Genomic DNA, 25,040 nt, shown 5'->3' with positions numbered 1-25,040 from the left:
ATTTGGTCAAATTCTGATCAGTGGTTATGGAGAAGAAGTCAATTGTTGACAGACGGACAGACGGACGACGGACGGACGGACGGACGACGGACGCAATGGTATGGCATAGGCTCACCTTGGTCCTTCGGACCAGTTGAGCTAAAAATTTGTTTTGAAAAGTTGATGGACAGATGGATGGAAGACAGAGGGCTGACACAAAATTATATTATATTACACGACAGCATATATAGGAATACAATAGAAAACTGAAAAATATAACACAATTCAAATTTTAAGAGTTCTTTATTGAGATTTATCAAGAATTCTAAATCATTGTAATCAAATCACTAGATCACTACTAAATCAAAACTTGACCTACAATGTACATATTTTCTTCTTGTGGTATTTAGAAATATAGTAGTATCACAAATGTTCAAATTGCATAGCCCTTAAAATGAAAAATACACCATAAAAGATATTCAGAGAAGTCTGCTTATGGTAGAATTTTGTAAAGAAATTTTTCATTACTTCCAACTTTTAAAATAAATGGATGTGAAGGGAGGTAACTCTCTACACCTTTTCTTTAAATAACTAGAAATTATGATAGCATTTCTTGATTGTCAAACTCTGATATTTTTTCTTTAGAGTAAAAAATATTAAAAGTACAATTTTTATTTTTTTTCTTTAGAGTAAAAAATATTAAAAGTACAATTTTCTTAACACTTCTTAAGCTAATTTTACAATTTGTTATTTGTAGAAATCTATTGGTAATACTGGAACTCCTTGTATAAGACAATATTGCACATTTATGTTACAAGAACAAATATCCAGGAAGGTTTTCTTTATTCCTTAAGAAACATGTGTTAAATTAACAAGTTTTAATGTTATAGTAATCAAACATTTTTAAGTTCTCATGAAAAAAAAAATCAACAAATCTTCGAAAAAAACTTCCCCATAAAACAGGATTTTACGTTGATTTCCATTTCTTGAGATTTAGGAAATAAAGGAATCTTTCTTAAACTTCATATGGAATTCAAACAAGTGTAAGATTATGATTATCACACATTTTAGGATTACTCAGCAAATATTCATGAAAACAAACAGCATTTTATCAGACTAGAAGGAAATAAAAAATGGTGATATTCTCATTCCTCCATTCTTTCTTTGGTGAGCAGTAATGACATCACAATTCAAGCTGTGGGACTTCAATAACCCAGATCTCTGCTGGGTGTTGTTACATGTATTTTGTAATAAGACATGGTTCTTACTGCAAAATCATCATTTTTTGTGGGTTTTTATTTTCATCAAAGTAAAACTTAACTGCAAAAATCATTAATTTTTGTGGGTTATTATTTTCATCATGGTAAAACTTAACTGCAAAATCAGTATTTTTCGGGGGTTTTATTTTCATCACAGTAAACTTAAGTTGTGATGTTCTTATCATTACATTAAATCATCTTAACTTCATTTTCTTTATTTCTGAAATTCTAAGTCAGGTTGTCTCAGTATTGCCAAGATGAAAACTCAATTCTACGGCTGACAAATTGTTACAAATACATACTTTATTTCCAGCATCATTTATTCTTCTTTGAAAATACCCAAATAAATTAAAAACAATTTAAAGAAAGATACATCTCTTACAGCACAGAACCCTTCTACTTAGGTTTAAAGCTTTTCATTTACCCAAAATTCCATAACACATATGATGATACCATTTTTACTTTTTGAACATTTCTCATTTTTGTGAGGATTTCCATTCTTGATGAAGGTTTGATTTTAGATTTTACAAAATTTAATGAAGGGAGAAAAATGCCTATATTAAATAAAGGTCATTAAAGGAACTCGATCATTAGATTGATCAGTTAACGAGTACACAACATACACGTGTTGCAAGGCAGCTTTGGACTTGTGCACATGAACAATCACATTATATAAACCAACAACAGGACGTAGAATTCCTTAATTCTTATTTTGAAATTTCGCAGAAATCATTTGCTAACATTTGAATTTTATAATTACATGTAACATGTAACATGCATTAAAATGCTACAACATTAGTTATGAGATAAAAATCTAAAGATCGAATCCCTTTAAGAAAGTTTTATGAGATAAAAATCTAAAGATCAAGTCACTTTAAGAAAGTTATCAATAGGACACTAATCTGACATTTTGATTGGATGTTTGTTATTTGATTTATTACAAAGATTTTGTTTGTTTTTGTTTAACGTCCTATTAACAGCCAGGGTCATTTAAGGACGTGCCAGGTTTTGGAGGTGGAGGAAAGCCGGAGTACCCGGAGAAAAACCACCGGCCTACGGTCAGTACCTGACAACTGCCCCACGTAGGTTTCGAACTCGCAACTCAGAGGTGGAGGGCTAGTGTTAAAGTGTCGGGACACCTTAACCACTCGGCCACCGCGGCCCCATGTACCCATGTATTATAAAGACAAACACGGGCAGACTGGTATGATAGCATAATTTTGTTTAATCTGTCACTTCAGTAAACATTACCTGCTATATGTACAACTTATTCTTTCAGTTAAGGAAGTATGCAACCTTTGTAGAATACTGGAGACTTAAGGCTGTATGTTACAATTCAATGAAAAGCTTAAGTTTTGTATGGGTTACCTTGCTTCACACAGAGACTTAAGGCTGTATGTTACAATTCAATGAAAAGCTTGGGTTTTGTATGGGTTACCTTGCTTCACACAGAGACTTAAGGCTGTATGTTACAATTCAATGAAAAGCTTAGGTTTTGTATGGTTACCTTGCTTAACACAGAGACTTAAGGCTGTATGTTACAATTCAATGAAAAGCTTGTATTTTGTATGGGTTACCTTGCTTCACACAGACTTAAGGCTGTATGTTACAAGTCAATGAAAAGCTTGTGTTTTGTATGGGTTACCTTGCTTAACACAGAGACTTAAGGCTGTATGTTACAATTCAATGAAAAGCTTGTGTTTTGTATGGGTTACCTTGCTTCACACATATACTTAAGGCTGCATGTTACAATTCAATGAAAAGCTTAGGTTTTGTATGGTTACCTTGCTTCACACAGAGACTTAAGGCTGTATGTTACAATTCAATGAAAAGCTTGGGTTTTGTATGGTTACCTTGCTTCACACACAGACTTAAGGCTGTATGTTACAATTCAATGAAAAGCTTGTGTTTTGTATGGGTTACCTTGCTTCACAAAGAGACTTAAGGCTGTATGTTACAATTCAATGAAAAGCTTGGGTTTTGTATGGGTTACCTTGCTTCACACAGATACTTAAGGCTGTATGTTACAATTCAATAAAAAGCTTAGATTTTGTATGGGTAACCTTGCTGCACTCACAGACTTAAGGCTGTATGTTACATTACCATGAACAGCTTGGGTTTCATATGTGTTATCTTGCTGTACACAAAGACTTAAAGCTGTATGTCACATTTCTGTGACATTAATTGTGACTAGGGCTGTATGCTACCTTACAGGAGCAAAAAACTTGTAATGGCTAATACATCTGTGTATTGGTCATAATCTTGATGATGCACAAATTAACAAATGTTTAGTTCAACATAGAGTCGTGCATTTAGAATTTACTTGTGTATCAAATCTATATACATGGAAGCATGCAAAAACAGATCTTCTTATCAATTGAAACAAATCGGAATCAAGTCATAGCAACAAGTGAAAAAATATTTTTAAGATTCAAAACATTTACAATATTTGAAAATAGTCTAAATCTGTACAGCACACTACCATCAAGTTCACTTTGGCAGGCCAAATTGAAGTGGATGGACAGACAAACTAAGAGATAAAGAACATCTCAATGAAAACCCTAACCCAAACTTTCAAATCAAAATATGACTTATTTGTAATACGACTTATTCATTCAAATCAAAATATGATTTATTTGTTATACGACTTATTCATTCAAATCAAAATATGACTTATTTGTTATACCACTTATTCATTCAAATCAAAATATGACTTATTTGTAATATGACTTATTCATTCAAATCAAAATATGACTTATTTGTTATACGACTTATTCATTCAAATAAAAATATGACTTATTTGTTATACGACTTATTCATTCAAATAAAAATATGACTTATTTGTAATATGACTTATTCATTCAAATCAAAATATGACTTATTTGTTACACGACTTATTCATTCAAATCAAAATATGACTTAATTGTAATACGACTTATTTATTGGAATCAAAATACGACTTATTTATTGAAATCAAAATATGATTTATTTATTGAAATCAAATTATGACTTATTTATAATACAACTTTTATAATGAAAATTTCAAAAGTGTAAAAATAAATTTGTTGTGGCCTTAACAGATACTGTATTATCAGATTTAAGGTAAATCTTAATTCTATAATGCTTTCCTACGGAAAATTATACATAAAGAAATTTTGATGAAAATTGGGCCCGTCGACACTGTTCATGCCTTTTAGATTCTAGTAATGAATTTGTTATTCACAGAACAAGCAACACTATGGCTCCTACGCGGTGAAAAGATTTAAAAACTTTAAATTGCTTATAAAAAGGATTTCATACCAAAACATAAATTCCTTATAATATGCAGAATTAAGAGAACAGACGAACAATGTCATAGACTCCTACCAGCTACTCACTAATTTGAAAATAACATCTACATTCATAAGAATTATATCAAGTTAAGATTTAAACTAGATTTATTATGCATGCCGTACGAATAGAATTCCAATGTAGTACAAATTTAGTGAAAAACTATCGTGCAATTATGGATAAAATTTTTCAACTGGAAGAAAAATGTTCAGGCACTATTTATGACAGAGTATGGATCTTAAAACTACTACTACTAAAATGACTCGCTCAAATGCTGTAGTTTTGGACTATTTACGTAGTAATTAATTTTTAAGATACCATCTTTATTTCATTTATATATCAATTATAATTCAAGTGAAAATAGAAAGTATTGAAAATGTTCTGAAGAAAAAGAAATGTATCCATAGGTGTAGATGTAGCATTGCAAGGGAGATAATCACTTCAATTTTATATAAAAAACATCAATCTCCCCCTAGGGGTCATTACACAAGCTAATACACTCCTTGAGAGATTGCAAAAACACATTTTAACACATTTTGGGAAATATTCAAAACAACTGAGAATATCATTTCACAGTTATTACATGTAATTCAAGTAGTAATTAAATTCTGAAAATATTCAAATAAAATTCAGTAATACACAAAAATGAAATTAATACTCACACATTTTACACAATTTTATTATTGATAAACAGAAAATTATCATTCTAATGAAGCTTATACAATGTCTGTTTCATTCAATGTCATGTGAGAAAAACTGACCAATCAAATAAGCACATTCCATTGACTGCATCAATTTTACTCTATTTTCAGACTTAGTGTAATAATACTTGCCAGGCAGTATTGTTGGCATCCTCGGCCTCAGGTGAAAATCGTAATAAGCGATAGTGCGATTTTTGCAGGTGCAAAAATCGCACTATCGCTTATTACGATTTTCACCTGGGGCCGGGAGGATGTATTGTTGTTAAAATGATACACTTGAAGGAAAAAGAAACATGATTTGAAATTGCCTGGTTTACAGGAAATAATAAGATGTTACAGAACATATTAATGTATTTGAAAGAAAGGAAATGACTGTGAAAGTGTCATCCATGTAAATTTAGTACCTTTGTCAAATTTCAGGTTGATCCGACCTCTCCATGATAGAACATTTATGGGACGAGTTGGACAGAAGGATCTGACATAGGCCGAAACTTCCAATCAATGTTGTTCAGTTGACAATGCATTGGATGAATCTGTATATAGCGAGGGTCAATACCCTGACCAACTCAGTGAACAAGAAAGTCTGTAAAACCACTGTAGCTTATGGAGGTCATACATGATATTGATGGGGCCCGAAACGCTATTCAATCTGAGAAGGGTACCCTTGTCTCAAACTGAAATTTGACAAGGGTATGTAAATGAAAACGGATGAAATTTTCACAGATGATAGCGTCGCTCCCTATCTTGATTAAACTTTCATTACATTCTACAATATATTTTTCAGTTCCCGTAGGAAACAGGACAATTTCTAATAGTGTTTCTTTTTTCTTGTTTCTAATCCTTTTCTTAATTTTGCCTTAATATTGTTAAAATGTTCCAAATTCTTTTTAGGTTTTTTGTTAACAACATCATATACTTCACTATAACAGAAAAACATACAATTTTTTTTTTCATTGAATCAAAATTTACATACAGCACTTTGTTTAATGAGAAAATATAAAATATATGTTCTTTCTTTGCTGTCGAAAATAATTTATTGAAAAAAATGTTTAAAAAAAAGGTTAATTTCAGAGAAAATAAAAGAGAGCGTCATGGATGTAACCTAACTGATAGCAGATTAATCTGACATTACACCACTAAACCTGACAGTTATTTCCCTTACACAGTTCAATCACTGTAACTATATGAACCAATTGAAATGAAACCGAGATTCTGGTTCAATAATTATAAACAACCATAAATTAACTTTTTCTATTTTGAAATATTGTACAGAGAACAGTTACTGTACAAAGGTTTAAGCATTTTTAATATATGCATACTGTATTTAAAAAATATATTAATTAAATATATGTTAAGTATTTTCTGAATACCCTGGAACGATAACATGCAGTGACAATGATCCTTTTCATCTTTACGACAGAATTTAGCCTTTTAATGCATACAGCATCAATTTTCATATACAGATAAATTCAAAAGTCAGTTTTGAAAAAATAAGCCTAATGCTCTGTACATGTAGTGAATAGCTAGTTTTGCAAGTCAAAGATATATCACTGCTCTAATCATATTAAAGCAGTGTTCGCTATATACGACTCCAAAAATACATAAGAAATAGCCTTACATGTAAATAACAAGAACGTTTTATTAAAACAAGGAGTTATTATCGCACTTCTTAATTCGATTTGGATTTATAACACACTGTATGTAATGTAGCAACAAATTAAATGTTTTCTTCTTTAGAAGAGGATCCTTTTAACAAGCAAATGCAGGACATGGGTTAGGCATCGGTGATAGATTTAAGAGACTGCAACAAGTAGCCAACAACAATAAATAAAAAAGACCGAAAAACAAAACTTACATGACTAAGATTATACACAACCAGCCTTTCTAACATCTAGTATTTGTCAAGATTGTCTTCTGCAAAATTTACATTCCCACAGCCCCATCCTTCAACCCAAATTCTTAACTAAGAAAAAGCTACATCCCAACATTTTACAACCTTACCCATTGTCAAAATGAATATCTAACAGTGATCTATTTTCAGTCTATTACTCTTCCCACATTAAGATTTTCTGTCTTTAGGTGGTGGAGTCGGAAAAAAATTTGACTACCTGGTCCATTACAGTAAATCTAGTTTCATGCTTGTAACCTTCAAGTGAAATTCATTCTTCAGTTGTCAGCACCATCACTGAAGCCCCGAATGTTGATAGTCAAAGCCATGTATGTTTTGTAATTGGTCGTATTATAAATATAACAAACATAAACAAAATCTAAGATGTCAGCCTCCGGCGAATGTTTGAGATGAGCGGTTCTATCACTTCAAGGAATCCATGTTCAAATTCCTCCTCAGAAAATCGAGATATGGAATCACGTGCATTCTTCCTAATGTCAAGTCGTTGCCGTGGCGTTAGACTAAATATTGTGTCCAGTGCATGAGAATAAGACTGGATATCTTCGGCCAGGAAACCTGTTGAATGGTCATTGTAACTGACCACTATGTCCAGTTTGGGTCCTCCAGAATTATGCTGCCAGGACCACGGTGCCCGCGGCCATTAGCTCTACTACACCTGCAACAGACATTTTTGTTATCATTCAAAATCTTCAAATATAAATAGTTTGTAGCATAAAAACCAAAAGAATTATAATTATTAGATAAGATGCGACAGTGTTGAAAAAAACTCTTACAAATTGAGAGTTGTCTCCCTTCTATCGTAATTTGTATCATATTTAATATAGATGTTGTGAATGCTATCATAATATCATTTTAGAATCTTAAATGCAATACACGTACAATCTGTTGTGACATGTCTATATCTACCCGGAGAAAAACCACCGACATACAATCAGTACCCGGCAACTGCCCCAAAGTGGGTTTTGAACCTGCAACCAGAGGTGGAGGGCTAATGATAAAGTGTCGGGACACCTTAACCACTCGGCCACCACGTAGGGGTCTACTAAATTTGCCAAAGAGACAATATCTGATTTTCCATTGGATCTTTGTAATTACTTACCAATACCGAAATGTTCATTCCACATGGTATGTAATCCCACCGTAGATGACGCCATCAACTCTTTCAGCTCCTGGAAACTGACATTGAGTTTAAATTCGACATATTCTGTTATACCTAGTATATCACACTGCTGTTTAAGGCTGTCCACCAAGTCATTATCTCCCCTGTTTCGGCAGCTTCCCACTAGGACTAGTTTGTATTTACTTCGCTCTTTCTCCGTTTTCTTCAGGAGAAAGTGATGAAAGGAGTCTATTTGTAACGCGTGGTCTTTTTCAGGTCTAAACTGAGCGATGGATATGATGTTTTGAGTGGGTGAGTCAATGTGTTCCCGTAAGTAGATCTTGGTGAATTCTGACGTGTCACAGGGCGGGAAGAGAATGTAGGTGTGGACGGAGGGTTGCCAGAGTTGTTTAATATGGCCGTAAGTCCAGGTCGAGTTGACCAATACCGCGTGACATCGTTTTCCAGCCACACCGTAAAGGTACGCGAAAGCTTTGTAATATTGAAGTTTCACAGTACTGAGGAGATGACTCTGGGAAATGAAGGACGCGTTGTTGAAAGCCTCCGTTCGTGACGATACCTTCTCCAACATGTCCGTACTTATCGTGGGATAGTGAACGTAACAACAAACCTGGCATCTTCCGAAGTATTTAAATAGCGGAACCGTGAACGCATACCCCATAGTGTCAATGTAAACATCTGGTACAAAGGCGAGTAGGGCTTCCCAGCCGAGCAGAACCGATCCAAGGCTCTGGCCCAGTAGAGTGAACATGGGGTACTTGACTGCCTCGACCCATCTACGACGCTTCAGAAATATGAACTGGACGTGAGACTTGAGTGTGATGTTGAATCGCTGACGAGCACGTTCCAGGATCTGTGGACCAGTGACGTCTGTATCTCCAGTATACACAACACAGTTCACATTGGGGTACCTACAGTCGTATAAAAGATAGAGTAATGTCATAAAACCGAAATTCCCCACAGTAAGTCTAGGTAGCTAATACATAACATCAGGCTCAAAATCAGGAGATGGGCCTATTACAGGTTAGAGCATCATGACATTGAGTTAATAATAATTATACGAACAATTTTTTTTAATCATAAAGTTAATCTTTTCATTAACTTAACAATTATTTTTGTGTATTTACAAAATTGATGATATCAAACATTTTCTTGAAGTCTGAAAGTTCTTTCTTAGGCATGACTAAATATAATGTATTTGTTGGTACAAAATTTTCACATGAAATTGAAATTTGGAGACTTCAGGCAATATTCTGTAGATTTTTTTATTTTTTTTGAAAACAGCTCTACATTCACAATTTGATATTTTGATCCTTGACTTCGGTGTATTGACCAGATAGCCACCCACAGCACTCTCTCCCCTCCATTTCCTAAACTCGTATCCAACCAGTCAGGCAAAAGTAAAAATATAGTTGGTTTGGCATAACCAGCCCAACCCAGAAAAAATGCGCCTACTCAGAAAATTTTTATTGTGAAAAATAAAACTTTTTTTTTTAATTAATTCACCATTCCGGATATTTAAGTCCGGAAGTTGCTTTTCAAGTTTAAAAATACGTCTCGCAAACCCAAAAAACCTTGGTGTGTGTTTCTTTTGTTTAAGTGTCAAAATAAATAATGATTTCAAACAGTTTATATCCTGGTTTGTTTTTGTATTGAAGGTTGAAAATCTGTTTTCAGAACTGAATAAAAAAAAAGTTCAGCACTACCTACCTACCCATATGTAAGCCCCCTGGTCGGGTTACAGCAAATTTAAACTAAGATATTTTTAAAGATGGCCTCATTGATAAATGGAAACAATTCTGCATTTAAAATTTGATATTTAAATCTTGATAATTACCTTCTCTGTATCGACCGGATAGCCACCCACAGCACTCTTTCCCCTCCTCCTCCTGCATTACAATAAGGGTGAAAGAATCCAATCACAGGAGTTATCTCCCCTGATTTTGTTTTTCTAATATGTGGAAGCTGGAATGCAGAGCGGCGCTGAATCCAGTACCTCAGGAATGTGGTTGCTATGGCGATGACAATGATAAATATGACACAGATGCAGATCAATGAGGTCAACATCTCCGATAAAAAGCTGCAAAATATGAACAAATATAAATTCATCAATCTGTGCATGAAAAATTATTTCAGATAAAATGAAGACATCTGCAGCAGAACATTTGTCAATATTTTACCAAATTAGCCATCAAATACTTGTAATTATAATTTGGAAATCCACAAAATAAAATCCTGATGAAACATTTTCCAAATGAAATAAAATCCACATGAATAAATATTTGAATATTTTCCACTAATCAAAAGTCATAAGATGTGAAAACTATTGTTCAGATTTCAGGAAAAATCTCTCAAGGGTGAATACATGAATGAAAAAAACCCAACTTGTTTTACAATACATGAATGAAAAAAACCCAACTTGTTTTACAGTCATAATTAAGGAGATATCAATGCTTGTTTTCCACCAACTACCTACCACTTTTCAACATTCATTAAAATGCCATTTCTTGCATAATTATCAAGGTAAAAGAAATCTTATATGTTTTTAATTACACATAATATAATCATATCAATTAAAACTAACAATGTTTTTGTGAGGATATTTATCAGGCTTTTAAATCAATGTAAAACAACCTCCAAAAATTGACTTTCAAGTTTTATTTTTGATAAAAAGTAATGAAATATAACGTTTTAATGATTTAATGAGGTGATGAGTAATGGCAATTATCGGGACGTATCTGACAAGATCAGGTGAGGATACAGTCTGAATATCGGACTGATCTGACAAGACCTGGTAAAGATGTTGCCAATACAATACCTTCATGCAAATTACATTCATTATGCCATTTTGTATCATTTTGGATTAGCATCTCCCTACAACCACCAACCACAACAGGTCTTATGCATGACAATACACCTATCTACCAACTGAACCAGAATCATGCTTCTGTAATTCAACAATGTGTTTCCTCTTGTATGCACTAAGCATATTGACATCATATTCAGTAGGAGTGAAGCGGAACTGGACCAGGTCGATCATCAGAGACAAGGTACAATGTAGCTCAATTGGTAGAGCATCTGGCTAGTGTTTGGAGGTCCCGGGTTCAAACCTTGGTCTGTCAGTGCATTTTCCCTCTCATTCTACATTTGGTGCCTGTGATCAAACCTTGTTTCAAGTGAGGTGAATACTTGACAAGGGGATACCCTAAGCTGGGCTGTGAGTTGTTAGGTCTTGGAGGTGAAAGACTTAAAAAGGAAGGGAAGAGTGTAGCAGAACTGGAACGGGTCGATCATCGCCGACCAGGTAGCTTAATTTGTAGAGTATTCGGCTAGTGTTTGGAGGTACCGGGTTAGAACCTCAGTCTGGCCATTTTTCCACTACAAGGCCTACTACACAAGCAAGGAGGTCGATGAACGGTAGATATTAAATATTTGTGTTTTACAAGTAAAGAATTTATAATTCTAAGACTTTAATAATTGCGCACTATGTCAGTTACAAAATCCCCATGCCCTGTTTCGTACGGATTATCGTCAATTGATGATTTGATACGGACAGACGGAATGTTTTCGTTTTTGGAGTGCTTTTGTAGCGGATTCAGTCGCTCATATTCATTGTAATTAAAATAACTTGTCTGCAAAAACATTATGGGTACAACAGAAATGCATTAATATATGCAATTCCTCGTTATAAATACGCATCATAACTAGACGGCGAAAATATTGACCTGAAATATTGTTGGATCAAGCCAGCAAACTGTTTCATCACCTCCATATTGTTTTACCAACGTATTTCCGGTTCCGGCTGCTACAGCACATCATTCAGAAATAACACGTTTGATATATATCAAAAACAAGAACAGAACTGTACTAACTGTGGTCACATTTATTTGGTTTAAGAAAATAGAAAATGTACCATTTTTTGTCAGAAAAAGACTGAGATACGTTTGACGTATTTCGTGTACGGGATATTTACCTCCCCTGCATTGGAACTCTTCATATGTGTTCAATAGAGCGGAACGATGAAAACAAACTAGGCCTACTGAGGCCTACTACTGTCGCTAGACTTTAATTTGCTGCTGTCAACTTACAATATCCAATGACTACAGAAGCGAAAACAAACTAAGGTATGTATTTATAATGAAACATTTATGTTAACATCATTCAGGTTATATTTGTTTACCATTTGGAATGACATGTCCATTATTGTTTTTCGACAATAAGTAGGCTAACGTTACAGTATAACTTATGTTGCATAACAGGCGTCTGCATCTGGTTGGTAGATCTACAATTAGTGTACATACATGTATTATCAGAAAAAAATAACATTAACCCTTACTTCTACTATATACCTGTATATCCACTAATAGTATGAGTAGGAGCTGGTATTTTTCAATAGAGACTAGAATTCTTTTTATAAATATACTAACCAAAATGCAGACGACTGCTTGTCACCTTCACGACGTTTTCTACAATGGTTTATTAAGGATATACAAAAATTGCCTTCTATATTACGACCCTTACTTAGTAACCAAGGACCATAACATAGATATCCTAGGGTCACAACTTAGCTATAATATGGCCATAAATTAACAGAGCTACATGTATCTTAGGATACTAACTTAGTAACATAGGACCCTAACATAGTAACATATAGGATCTTAACTTACATTGTACGTGTAGTAACCTAGGGCCCTAACAGAACTATCTTAGAATCCTAACTTAATAACCTAGGACCCTAACATAGTAACATATAGGGTCCTAACTTACAATGTACGTGTAGTAACCTAGGGCCCTAACAGAACTATCTTAGAATCCTAACTTAATAACCTAGGACCCTAACATAGTAACTTGGTGTCATAATTTAGTAACCTAGCTATAGGACTTTAACATAGCTATCTTAGGGTCCTAACTTAGTAACCTACAGTAGGACCCTAACCTAGCTATCTTAGTGTCCTAACTTAGTAATTAACCTAGAGCCCTTACATAGCTATATAAGGGTCCTAACTTAGTAACATAGGACCCTTACATAGACATATTAGGGTCCTGACTTAGTAACCTAGGACCCTTACATAGACATATTAGGGTCCTAACTTAGTAACCTCAGGCCCTAACATAGCTATCTTAGGGCCCTAACTTAGTAACATAGGACCCTTACATAGACATATTAGGGTCCTAACTTAGTAACATAGGACCCTTACATAGACATATTAGGGTCCTAACTTAATAACCTAGGACCCTAACATAGACATATTAGGGTCCTAACTTAGTAACATAGGACCCTTACATCGCTATATAAGGGTCCTAACTTAATTAGTAACATAGGACCCTTACATAGCTATCTTAGGGTCCTAACTTAGTAACCTAGGACCCTTACATAGACATATTAGGGTCCTAACTTAGTAACATAGGACCCTTACATAGACATATTAGGGTCCTAACTTAATAACCTAGGACCCTAACATAGTAACTTGGTGTCATAATTTAGTAACATAGCTGTAGGACTTTAACATAGCTATCTTAGGGTCCTAACTTAGTAACCTACAGTAGGACCCTAACATAGCTATCTTAGTGTCCTAACTTAGTAATTAACCTAGAGCCCTTACATAGCTATATAAGGGTCCTAACTTAGTAACATAGGACCCTTACATAGACATATTAGGGTCCTGACTTAGTAACCTAGGACCCTTACATAGACATATTAGGGTCCTAACTTAGTAACCTCAGGCCCTAACATAGCTATCTTAGGGCCCTAACTTAGTAACATAGGACCCTTACATAGACATATTAGGGTCCTAACTTAGTAACATAGGACCCTTACATAGACATATTAGGGTCCTAACTTAGTAACATAGGACCCTTACATAGACATATTAGGGTCCTAACTTAGTAACCTCAGGCCCTAACATAGCTATCTTAGGGTCCTAACTTAGTAACATAGGACCCTTACATAGACATATTAGGGTCCTAGCTTAGTAACATAGGACCCTTACATAGACATATTAGGGTCCTAGCTTAATAACCTCAGGCCCTAACATAGCTATCTTAGGGTCCTAACTTAGTAACATAGGACCCTTACATAGACATATTAGGGTCCTAACTTAGTAACCTAGGACCCTTACATAGACATATTAGGGTCCTAACTTAGTAACCTCAGGCCCTAACATAGCTATCTTAGGGCCCTAACTTAGTAACCTAGGACCCTTACATAGACATATTAGGGTCATAACTTAGTAACATAGGACCCTTACATAGACATATTAGGGTCCTAACTTAGTAACATAGGACCCTTACATAGACATATTAGGGTCCTAACTTAGTAACATAGGACCCTTACATAGACATATTAGGGTCCTAACTTAGTAACCTAGGACCCTTACATAGACATATTAGGGTCCTAACTTAGTAACATAGGACCCTTACATAGACATATTAGGGTCCTAACTTAGTAACCTAGGACCCTTACATAGACATATTAGGGTCCTAACTTAGTAACCTCAGGCCCTAACATAGCTATCTTAGGGCCCTAACTTAGTAACATAGGACCCTTACATAGACATATTAGGGTCCTAACTTAGTAACCTAGGACCCTTACATAGACATATTAGGGTCCTAGCTTAGTAACCTCAGGCCCTAACATAGCTATCTTAGGGCCCTAACTTAGTAACATAGGACCCTTACATAGACATATTAGGATCCTAACTTAGTAACCTAGGGCCCTTACATAGACATATTAGGGCCCTAACTTAGTAACATAGGACCCTTACATAGACATATTAGGGTCCTAACTTAGTAACCTAGGGCCCTTACATAGACATATTAGGGCCCTAACTTAGTAACATAGGACCCTTACATAGACATATTAGGGTCCTAACTTAGTAACCTAGGACCCTAACATAGCTATCACAGTCCTACATAAAAATAGAAATATTGAGATAACAAAGGTCATCCTGACATGACCCCTTATGCGATGTCTTTAGATGTTCATGTAACATAGTGAGAATGAAAATCTATATTTTAATTATATTGGGTCGGTTGATTGGTTGGTTGATTGGTTGGTTGATTGGTCGGTTGATTGGTCGGTTGAGTGGTCGGTTGAGTGGTCGGTTGGTTGGTGGGTTGATTGATTGATTGGTTGGTTGAGTGGTTGGTTGATTGGTCGGTTGAGTGGTCGGTTGATTGGTCGGTTGATTGGTCGGTTGATTGATTGGTTGAGTGGTCGGTTGAGTGGTCGGTTGGTTGGTGGGTTGATTGATTGATTGGTTGGTTGAGTGGTTGATTTGTTTTATCATTACACTTGCCTTTCACAAAGATTTCCATCTAGGGCACAGTTTCATTAATATTGATCCTTATCTTAAAATTTCCCAAGGGAAAGCATTACAGGATTTAAGGAAGATTCCTTAACTACAATTTTCCACTTAAATTCCTAAATGTTTTCCCATGGAAAAGTTTAAGCTAAAGAATTTCCTTAAGTTAAGGAATGTTGAGGAAACAAGATCCAGGCCACTAAGACTGATTCATACTTCAATAGGATGGCGATTAAGTTTCTTTCACAAGTTCAGTATTACACAACAATTTGTTGACATGGTATGTAGATATAATCTACCTATACAATTTTACCTTTGTATTATGTTTAAGACTGTTGTATGATACTTGAAATGAGATATAAAATTTATTTAAATGTCAATATTTATTTTGGTCATTAGATACTTCATTGTGTGCATATAAGTGTGGCATACTTGGATTAAGGCCAGGTAAACAAAAAAGTATATATATATGTATACAACAGTGTACCCCAGTATAATGTTGTGTATCTGAATAACACACAAGGATTAGTAATTCCATTGCCTTCTCTGGATTATTTGGACAGTAAGCATATTAGCTCCTAACTCTGTCCATCTGTCCATCTGTCCATGTAACTCTGTGGCTAAATTTGCCATATTTGAATGTACACAAGTACCGGGTACCCTTTATGTGACAGATGTTACAGACTGAAATAGAGTCTCAGAACTATATTCCTAAGACTTGTACATAGTGTTAGATACGGTCTCTGTCACTCAGCTGATGGAGTGGGTCAGTGTGACTTGTACATAGTGTTAGATACAGTCTCTGTCACTCAGCTGATGGAGTGGGTCAGTGTGGCTTGTACATAGTGTTAGATACAGTCTCTGTCACTCAGCTGATGGAGTGGGTCAGTGTGACTTGTACATAGTGTTAGATACAGTCTCTGTCACTCAGCTGACGGAGTGGGTCAGTGTGACTTGTACATAGTGTTAGAAAGTCTCTGTCACTCAGTTGATGGAGTGGGTAAGTGTGACTTGTACATAGTGTTAGATACAGTCTCTGTCACTCAGCTGATGGAGTGGGTCAGTTTGACTTGTACATAGTGTTAGATACAGTCTCTGTCACTCAGCTGATGGAGTGGGTCTGTGTGGCTTGTACATAGTGTTAGATACAGTCTCTGTCACTCAGCTGATGGAGACGGTCAGTGTGACTTGTACATAGTGTTAGATACGGTCTCTGTCACTCGATCAGCTGATGGAGTGGGTCAGTGTGACTTGTACATAGTGTTAGATACTGTCTCTGTCACTCAGCTGATGGAGTGGGACAGTGTGACTTGTACATAGTGTTAGATATGGTCTCTGTCACTCAGCTGATGGAGTGGGTCAGTGTGACTTGTACATAGTGTTAGATACAGTCTCTGTCACTCAGCTGCTGATGGAGTGGGTCAGTGTGACTTGTACATAGTGTTAGATACAGTCTCTGTCACTCAGCTGATGAATCTTGCTTCATTAAGCCAGGAACTATCATCAAGGAGATACATAATCCATTCTTGAGTGGGCACAGTTTGACAGGACTGTGTTTTTCCCTGTTCTTTCACATACCTGGTATAAACGATGTATAACTGTGTTTATTTAGGTAATTTGTTTTATAATACATATCTGTATAAATACACATGTTTGAATTATAATTCATTATAAACTGGTTTTCAATTATATTTTTTTTCCAAACAAGAAAACACATTCTAGGTCACAAAAACCTGTTTTATAGGTATATATTTATCCAGTATATCATAAGCTAGGTATGTATTGACTTTTGTACTTACTACAACAATTGTTGAGCTGATTTCCATCTAGGACTCCTAATAATATATTGGAGTTTTTTACTGTGTATATACAGTGGATTTGTTAAGAGTGTAAAATTACACCTGTAAAAGTTACGAGATAGATTGTAATACCTTAGTCCATTAGAATTCCTCAGTAGAGTCAACAGTCAACAGGTGAGATGTAAGTAAGTCAAATTTATCTATTTCTACGATTTTTATCAAAAAATGATCGAAAAGGTGTAAAAGAAATGTAGTGATTGTATGTTAATACACAATTCCAGTCAGGATGAGTTTCAAGTTTCTTATCATTGTGAATATGTGACGCTGACATATTACTCATGTCGGTTTGTGTTACTGGGGAAGCTGATCATGAGAAATGGGCTATTCTGTGCTGTGTGATCATGTGTACTTGGGTGTTCTAGGGCAGAAACACAGTACCTAACTGCTCTGGATGGCAGGTGCAACAGATCCCCCATAGGTTGTTCTGTGAGGTTGTCACCAACTACTACAAGGAGACCTTGCATCAAAATGACCTTGGTCGTTCAGTGGGCCATAAACCCAGCAAACAAACACCTTTATAAACTAAAATTTGACCAACCTTGTTGATTTTGAGTTATTGTTGTATGTTCACAGTGTAAACATCTGTTGTTGTTCAAATGTTCTTGTTTATATTTTATTTTATTCCTTTGAAATCCAGTAAGTCTCTTCATATACATGACTGTAGACATTTGATGCTTGCCTGTATCTAAAGGGAGTCTTAATCCATTTGTCTTTAATTATTTTCAAAATCTGAAACCTTTGCCAAGAAACAAGATCTACTGACAATTTGTTGTTTTAATGCTAAAAATGTATAACATTCATTTCAAATATCAATATCTTCAGTTACAAAGATCCTTCGGTCATTAACATGGATAAGCCTGAAGTTGTTAATGCTTCGTTGCACAACAACAATCTCTGCTCTATGCTATTACTAGACCTCTGGATATTTACCTTTTTTTTTTTTTGTTGGTTCTAATAATTTTAATGCCACCCCCACCTACCCCCCAAAAAAAAAACAACTTATATTCAATATATGTTTGGGGCATATCCTTGACTTCAGTCAACAATCAGAACATATTTGCAAGATTTCAAGAAATAGTACGTGTCTTATTTAAATTACAAGATATGACGTTTTGTTGTCCAATAACAATCTGCTCTATGGCAAGGTGTGTCTCTGGATATTTACCTTTTTTTTTTACATTGATTGATTCTAATATTACAATATAACAAGGAAAGCCATGATCATTACCGGTAAATCAGAATATAATTTGTGAGATTCTTTAAATTTTGTCTTACTTGAATTACAGGCTGTCGTTCGGTTGTCCAATACAAATCTTGTCTATGCTATATAGGTCTGTCTCTGTATATTTACCAAATTATTTTTTTTTGGTTCTTATATAACAATAATTCTTAACAAGAATAGCCATGATCATCACCAGTACTGGTAAATCAGAATATAATTTTTGAGATTCTATTAAGTTGCGTCTTACTTGAATTACAGGATGTCGTTTTGTTGGCACAACAACAATCTCTGCTCTATATGCTAGTAGGTCTGTCTCTGGATATTTACCATATTTTTTTTTCTCGATTGGTTCTAATATTACAATAATTCTTAACAAGAAAACCCATGATCATATATTACAGGTACCTCGGAATATAATTTGTGAGATTCCATTGAATTGTCTTACTTGAATTACAGGATATGTTGTTTTGTTGTCCAATAACAATCTGCTCTATGCCAAGGTATGTCTCTGGATATTTACCTTTTTTTTTATTTGATTGGTTCTAATTACAATAACAACAAAAGGCGTAATCATTACCGGTAAATCAGAATAGAATTCGTGGGATTCTATTAAATTGTGTCTTACTTAAATTACAGGATGTCCTTTTATTGTCAAATAAAAATATATACATGTACATGTCATATATATATAAATAGTTATATGTTTAGGACCGAAAGGCCTGCCTCTGGATATCTATTTAAGGGTTATGAATATGTTTATTTTTCAAATTAATTGACATGTAATACATCCAACCTTTTAATTTTTTTTTTTTTTTTTCAAATTTCTATTTTGATTGAAATATTCTGTAAACAAAGTGTTAAAATATTGATACTGATAAATGAAATTCAAAATGTGTTGTACTTACATATAAGACTTGGAATAGAGTCTTATAGTTTTAACATGTATTAAAACATGTGACAGTTATTCGTCCAATCAAATTAATTCCTGGTAAAGAGTCTTGATTAAAAGAGTCTATGAAAGTTGAACAAGAATTCAATACAAGCCCTGATGAGAAGTTTATTTCAATTAATTGATACACATGTAAAATACAGTAACCCCGGACATCAGAGCCCAAGGTGGATGCTCTAACCATTTATCCATCCAACCCAGCCAGTTCAACTACACTCTTTCCTCCATCAAAAAGGTCTTCAGCTCCAAAGACACACACTAGACCCTATACCGCCTGTCTTGGGTATATTTAGATGGATGCCAATGAAACAACCAGACAGGATTCAAACCCTGGACCTCTGAATTCTCGAAGGACATTCTGTCTATTCGAGATACGTATACCTGGCCACTGGCATACAGCCTTAAGTCCAGTTCCGCTGAACATGTTTAAAAAAACACTTTCGTCCCATTGAAGCTGAAACAAGCAAAACTTGAGCAGACAGTATTGTACTCAAACCTAAACTTCAAACTCACCATCCCAGCTTGTTGCAACCTAGGTCCACCTCCTTGAACTTGAACGACCTTTGTTTTTACAGTCAGTTACTAGCTATCGAAAAATCAAATCTATAGTACCTGTACTTTTACTGTTTTTTTTTTCAAATTCTACAATATGTTACCGGATAAGTATCTCAGGGTTCAATTATGAATTAACGATAGTTGAGGTCCATTGGTCCTGTATAATGCACCTCAAATCTTGATCTACGTACTAGTTATAAAATTGTTTAGAGGTCACAAACTTGGTAAAAATTCTGATATATTCTTGTCCTTGAGATGTTTGTGGCTACATGTACAGTGTTGTCACAGATAACATATTTCTGGACATTTTTGCTTTGTATTAAAGTGTCACAGATAACATATTTCTGGACATTTTTGCTTTGTATTAAAGTGTCACAGATGACATATTTCTGGACATTTTTGCTTTGTATTAAAGTGTTTGTTTCCTCCAGATGTTAGACACTACTTAAACTTACTTATACAGATTGTATAGTATAAGTGTGCAGTATATGATCATTTTTAAAGTATAAGTAGGTAAATATCTTTATATGTAACAGTGATACAAACATCGGAGCTGGTCGTCACTAAAACGATCAGGTCAGCTGTCTCAAGCTTGGTGGTTATATATTATAGTGATGTATGGATTCAGTGTTATCTGCCTGAATCAAACATTTCTTGGACTAAGATTTCTGTTTGGAATTAGTCAACTTTTCTGGTTATGCAAAAGGAAGAACATCATAGCTGAAGGTTGCAGGTTTTGTACATTTTTCTGATTAAACAATAGGTCAGTAACATTATAACATCTTTTACTCACAAAAATTGGCTTTTAAGACTGTTCGAAACCTACGTGGGGCAGTTGCCAGGTACTGACCGTAGGCCGGTGGTTTTTCTCCGGGTACTCCGGCTTTCCTCCACCTCCAAAACCTGGCACGTCCTTAAATGACCCTGGCTGTTAATAGGACGTTAAACAAAAACAAAACCAAACCAAACTTTTAAGACTTTGTCTATAATGCTTCAGAAAATCTCATATGAATTGAAATTCCTTTAACATTCTATATACATTTAGTGCTGATTAAAGATTCGAAATTGTGCTAAAAGCTAATGTACAAATTGCTGTCAGAGTAAATGTATTGTAAACTCACCCGGTAGTGCTAATCTGAAAATCAAGCTTACAAATATAGTAGGTTGAAAAATGTTTTCCTTGGAGACAAACACATACCGTTTATAGAACTTATTTAAGTGATATTAAGAAATGTTTAATATCAAAGGGGAAAAATTATAAACAATATGTACAGTTGTTTGGTAAGAAAATATGCTGTCATGTAACAGAGTTAAGCTGGAGGATTATGTAATTACATGATATTCTACAATGCTGTCATGGTTTACATGTATGTATCAGTGAAGACCAAATTTTAAACATCAATAAACATTTGATGGACTAAGAATTGTGAAGTTACAAGTTACATTTTCCTTTTTCAACATATCTGTGTATCTTACTTTGTTGTGCTGAGTTTGTGGTGTTGAACTTGTGGTAATAAGTTTGTGGTGTTGAATTTGTGGTGTTGAACTTGTGGAGCTGAGTTTGTGGTGTTGAACTTGTGGAGCTGAGTTTGTGGTGTTGAATTTGTGGTGCTAAGTTTGTGGTGTTGAACTTGTGGTGCTAAGTTTGTGGTGTTGAACTCATGGTGCTAAGTCTGTGGTGTTGAACTTGACATGCTAAGTTTGTGGTGTTGAACTTGTGGTGCTAAGTTTGTGGTGTTGAACTCGTGGTGCTAAGTCTGTGGTGTTGAACTTGACATGCTAAGTTTGTGGTGTTGAACTTGTGGTGCTGAGTTTTTGGTGTTGAACTTGTGGTGCTAAGTTTGTGGTGTTGAACTTGTGGTGCTAAGTCTGTGGTTTTGAATTTGTGGTGTTGAACTTGACATGCTAAGTTTGTGGTGTTGAACTTGTGGTGCTGAGTTTTTGGTGTTGAACTTGTGGTGCTAAGTTTGTGGTGTTGAACTTGTGGTGCTAAGTCTGTGGTGTTGAATTTGTGGTGTTGAACTTGACATGCTAAGTTTGTGGTGTTGAACTTGTGGTGCTGAGTTTTTGGTGTTGAACTTGTGGTGCTAAGTTTGTGGTGTTGAACTTGTGGTGCTAAGTCTGTGGTGCTGAATTTGTGGTGATGGGTTTGTGGTGTTGAATTTATTGTGCTAAGTTTGTGGTGCTGAATTTGTGGTGTTGAATTTGTGGTGCTTACTTTGGAGGGCTAACTTTGAAGTGCTACATATTCATGTAACATCTAAATAATGAATTTGTGTTGGCGAATTTGACAGTCAGGTCAGTATCCAAAAAAATCATATCATTCTTATTCAAAGGGTCATTGGTCAGTATTGTGATATATGAGTCCAATAAATAAGTTATATACATACGAAGGTTAACAGCATTTGGTGGTCAGGTGAAAAGTTCATGTAATCCTGTTCAATCACATGTATATTACCCTGTCAATCAGACATACCAGCTGATGTCCGAAATACAATAGAATTTATTCTTTGTGGACATTTCTCCTGTAAACAGACAATTCTGATTCATCTTGCATGGACAATATAAACCTAATTACGGAGTCTTCTCAATATTTATTATCAACCTGAAACTATTGTGATGTCTGGAACATTATCAATACAAGAAAGGTAAGCCGTTGTAAGTAAATGTAAAATTCTTGTATTCAAAGGTAAGTCTTAATGATGCGACTCTCAGTGGAATTTTTTTGCATTACCTGTTTTGGGATTTAAAAAAAAAGTTTTTCTTTCAGGTAATTATTGTGTATTATAGAAATAATTGGGACATCCTGAAATAGTTCGTTATATACAGGCCTATGTGTGGTCACTGTAAAAAGTGTTGATATATAGTAGTATTATAAATGATTGTGGCATTCTGAAATGGGTCGTTATAGACAGGTGGTCCCTGTAAAAAGTGTCTATACACAGTTAGTAATAGAAATGATTAGGGCATTCTGAAATTGGTCGTTATAGACAGTGGTCACTGTATGAAGGTGTTTGACGTATTGAGTGTCCATATACAGTGGATATCTGTTAAATATAATATCTGATAATATCAAGCTTTAGATGATAACTTTTTCCTTGTACCAGTGGGGCTGCGGTGGCAGAGTGGTTAAGGTGTCCTGACACTTTATCACTAGCCCTCCACCTCTGGGTTGCGAGTTCGAAACCTACGTTGGGCAGTTGCTAGGTACTGACCGTAGGCCGGTGGTTTTTCTCAGGGTACTCCAGCTTTCCTCCACCTTCAAGACCCTGGCTGTTAATAGGATGTTAAACAAAAGAAAAAAAAAACAAAAAAAAAAAATCTTTGTACCCAACTTTCTCTATATTAATCAAGTAGATGCATCCCGTTTATTATTACCGGTATATAATCCAACATAAATCCTGGTTATTATTGTGTTATTTTCTGTCCTGATTTAACTTTGTACATGTATGTTATAACCCAGGTAAATTACTGTATTTGTCACCTGGACATTTATTTGGGCCTAGCATCATTAATTATCCGCAGTAAGCTCCGAGGTGAAATGTAATGAAAATTATTTTGGCCTAAATCTGAGCAAAGATTTTTAAAAAAGTAAAATTTTAAGGAAAATATTTCATTTTACAAATATTACTTCGGTTATGGTTTTGAATAAATAATTTTAGAAATGTAGTTTGATTAATTTGATATCAATTCTGAAAATCATCTCTGACAAATGTTAATACATGTATTTCCATTGTTTGGGTTAAAACAGCAATACTAAACAACTACTAATGACCTGTTTAATTTATGGAATTCAAAACAATAAAAATAATTCAAAATTTCATAATTTCTTATAAGGATTTTAAAGTTAAATGTTTTGGTATCTTACAACATCAACACGTAGGTTTCATTTGCCAGGTAAGTTTATAAATTCTTTTTAAGTAAAAAATATTTTGTCTATTTGTCATAACTTTGAAATCAAAATTTGCACTTTCAAGGTTAGTTCATTAAAATATGATTCATCTAGTAGTGACAATCAAATCTATTTATACATCATATTTGATTGTGTCAGAAGTTCTTTTTTCTTAAGATGTCAGTATAAGGGTGTAGCATTTATGACCTGTGACGACAGCCTGCTTGTTGCGATTATAGAAGTGTAACAGAATTAGACAATCTTCTACGGCTTCAACCGTAAAATGACATAATTGATTCTCAAGGATTACGACATCTTAATAATTTAGGCCTGACTGTTGTAATTTATTGTCAAAGTTAATGCTTGATTACGTCTGATTATTTATATATAGTACCGGATAACCTTTAGGATTGAGACAGTGTAAACCCTAGAAATATATCTATAATGTACACAGTTTCATAGAAGCTTGTTAAAGGGATTTTTGTTTGTTTGTTTGTTTTTGTGGTGGAGTGGTTAAGGTGTCTTAATCACTAGCCCTCCACCTCTGGGTTGCAAGTTCGAAACCTACGTGGGGCAATTGCCTGGTACTGACCGTAGGTCGGTGGTTTTTCTCCTGGGTACTCCGGCTTTCCTCCACCTCCAAACCTGGCATGTCCTTAAATGACCCTGGCTTTTAATAGGACGTTAAACAAAAACAAACCAAATAAAAAAACCAAAGGTCCAGTTTGAATAAAACAGGTTGTCGGAAATACTGTATTAGGATTCAAGTTTGTATCCATCAGCATAGACTCTCTCACACTACAAAGCTTGTTTCTGACCAAGAATGTTGAATATTATCAACAACATTATTTTATTTTTACAATTGTACTGGGACTGTGAAATGTGGGGTTAAAGTCATACCAACTATAGAATTGTTGATAGTTTCAGTACAGGTGTTTAAATGTTAGAGGACCACTTGTAA

At 34.8% G+C, this 25,040-nt stretch overlaps 2 protein-coding genes across 3 annotated transcripts in view; one reads left to right on the top strand and one right to left on the bottom strand.

The window, feature by feature from the left end:
* Nucleotides 1–263: 263 nt before the first annotated feature.
* LOC117329858 (GDP-Man:Man(3)GlcNAc(2)-PP-Dol alpha-1,2-mannosyltransferase-like) lies at nucleotides 264–12,076 on the bottom strand. Its single transcript, XM_033888037.1, is given in 5 exon segments — nucleotides 264–7,791; nucleotides 7,793–7,833; nucleotides 8,278–9,209; nucleotides 10,136–10,378; nucleotides 12,024–12,076. Coding segments are annotated over 5 exon segments (1,518 nt in total). The 5' UTR covers nucleotides 12,071–12,076; the 3' UTR covers nucleotides 264–7,536.
* Nucleotides 12,077–12,321: 245 nt separating this feature from the next.
* The window catches only part of LOC117329857 (BTB/POZ domain-containing protein 17-like), a 37,288-nt gene continuing 24,569 nt past the window's right edge, over nucleotides 12,322–25,040 (top strand). For both annotated transcript variants that reach the window (XM_033888035.1, XM_033888034.1), the window contains exon 1: nucleotides 12,322–12,422. The gene's annotated coding sequence lies outside the window, so the exon portion shown is untranslated. The remainder of the gene's footprint in view (nucleotides 12,423–25,040) is intronic.

The sequence above is a fragment of the Pecten maximus genome, chromosome 6 (assembly GCF_902652985.1).
Source record: "Pecten maximus chromosome 6, xPecMax1.1, whole genome shotgun sequence".
In the NCBI taxonomy this organism is placed as follows: Eukaryota; Metazoa; Mollusca; class Bivalvia; order Pectinida; family Pectinidae; genus Pecten; species Pecten maximus.
This window is presented reverse-complemented; position numbering and strand designations above follow the sequence as displayed.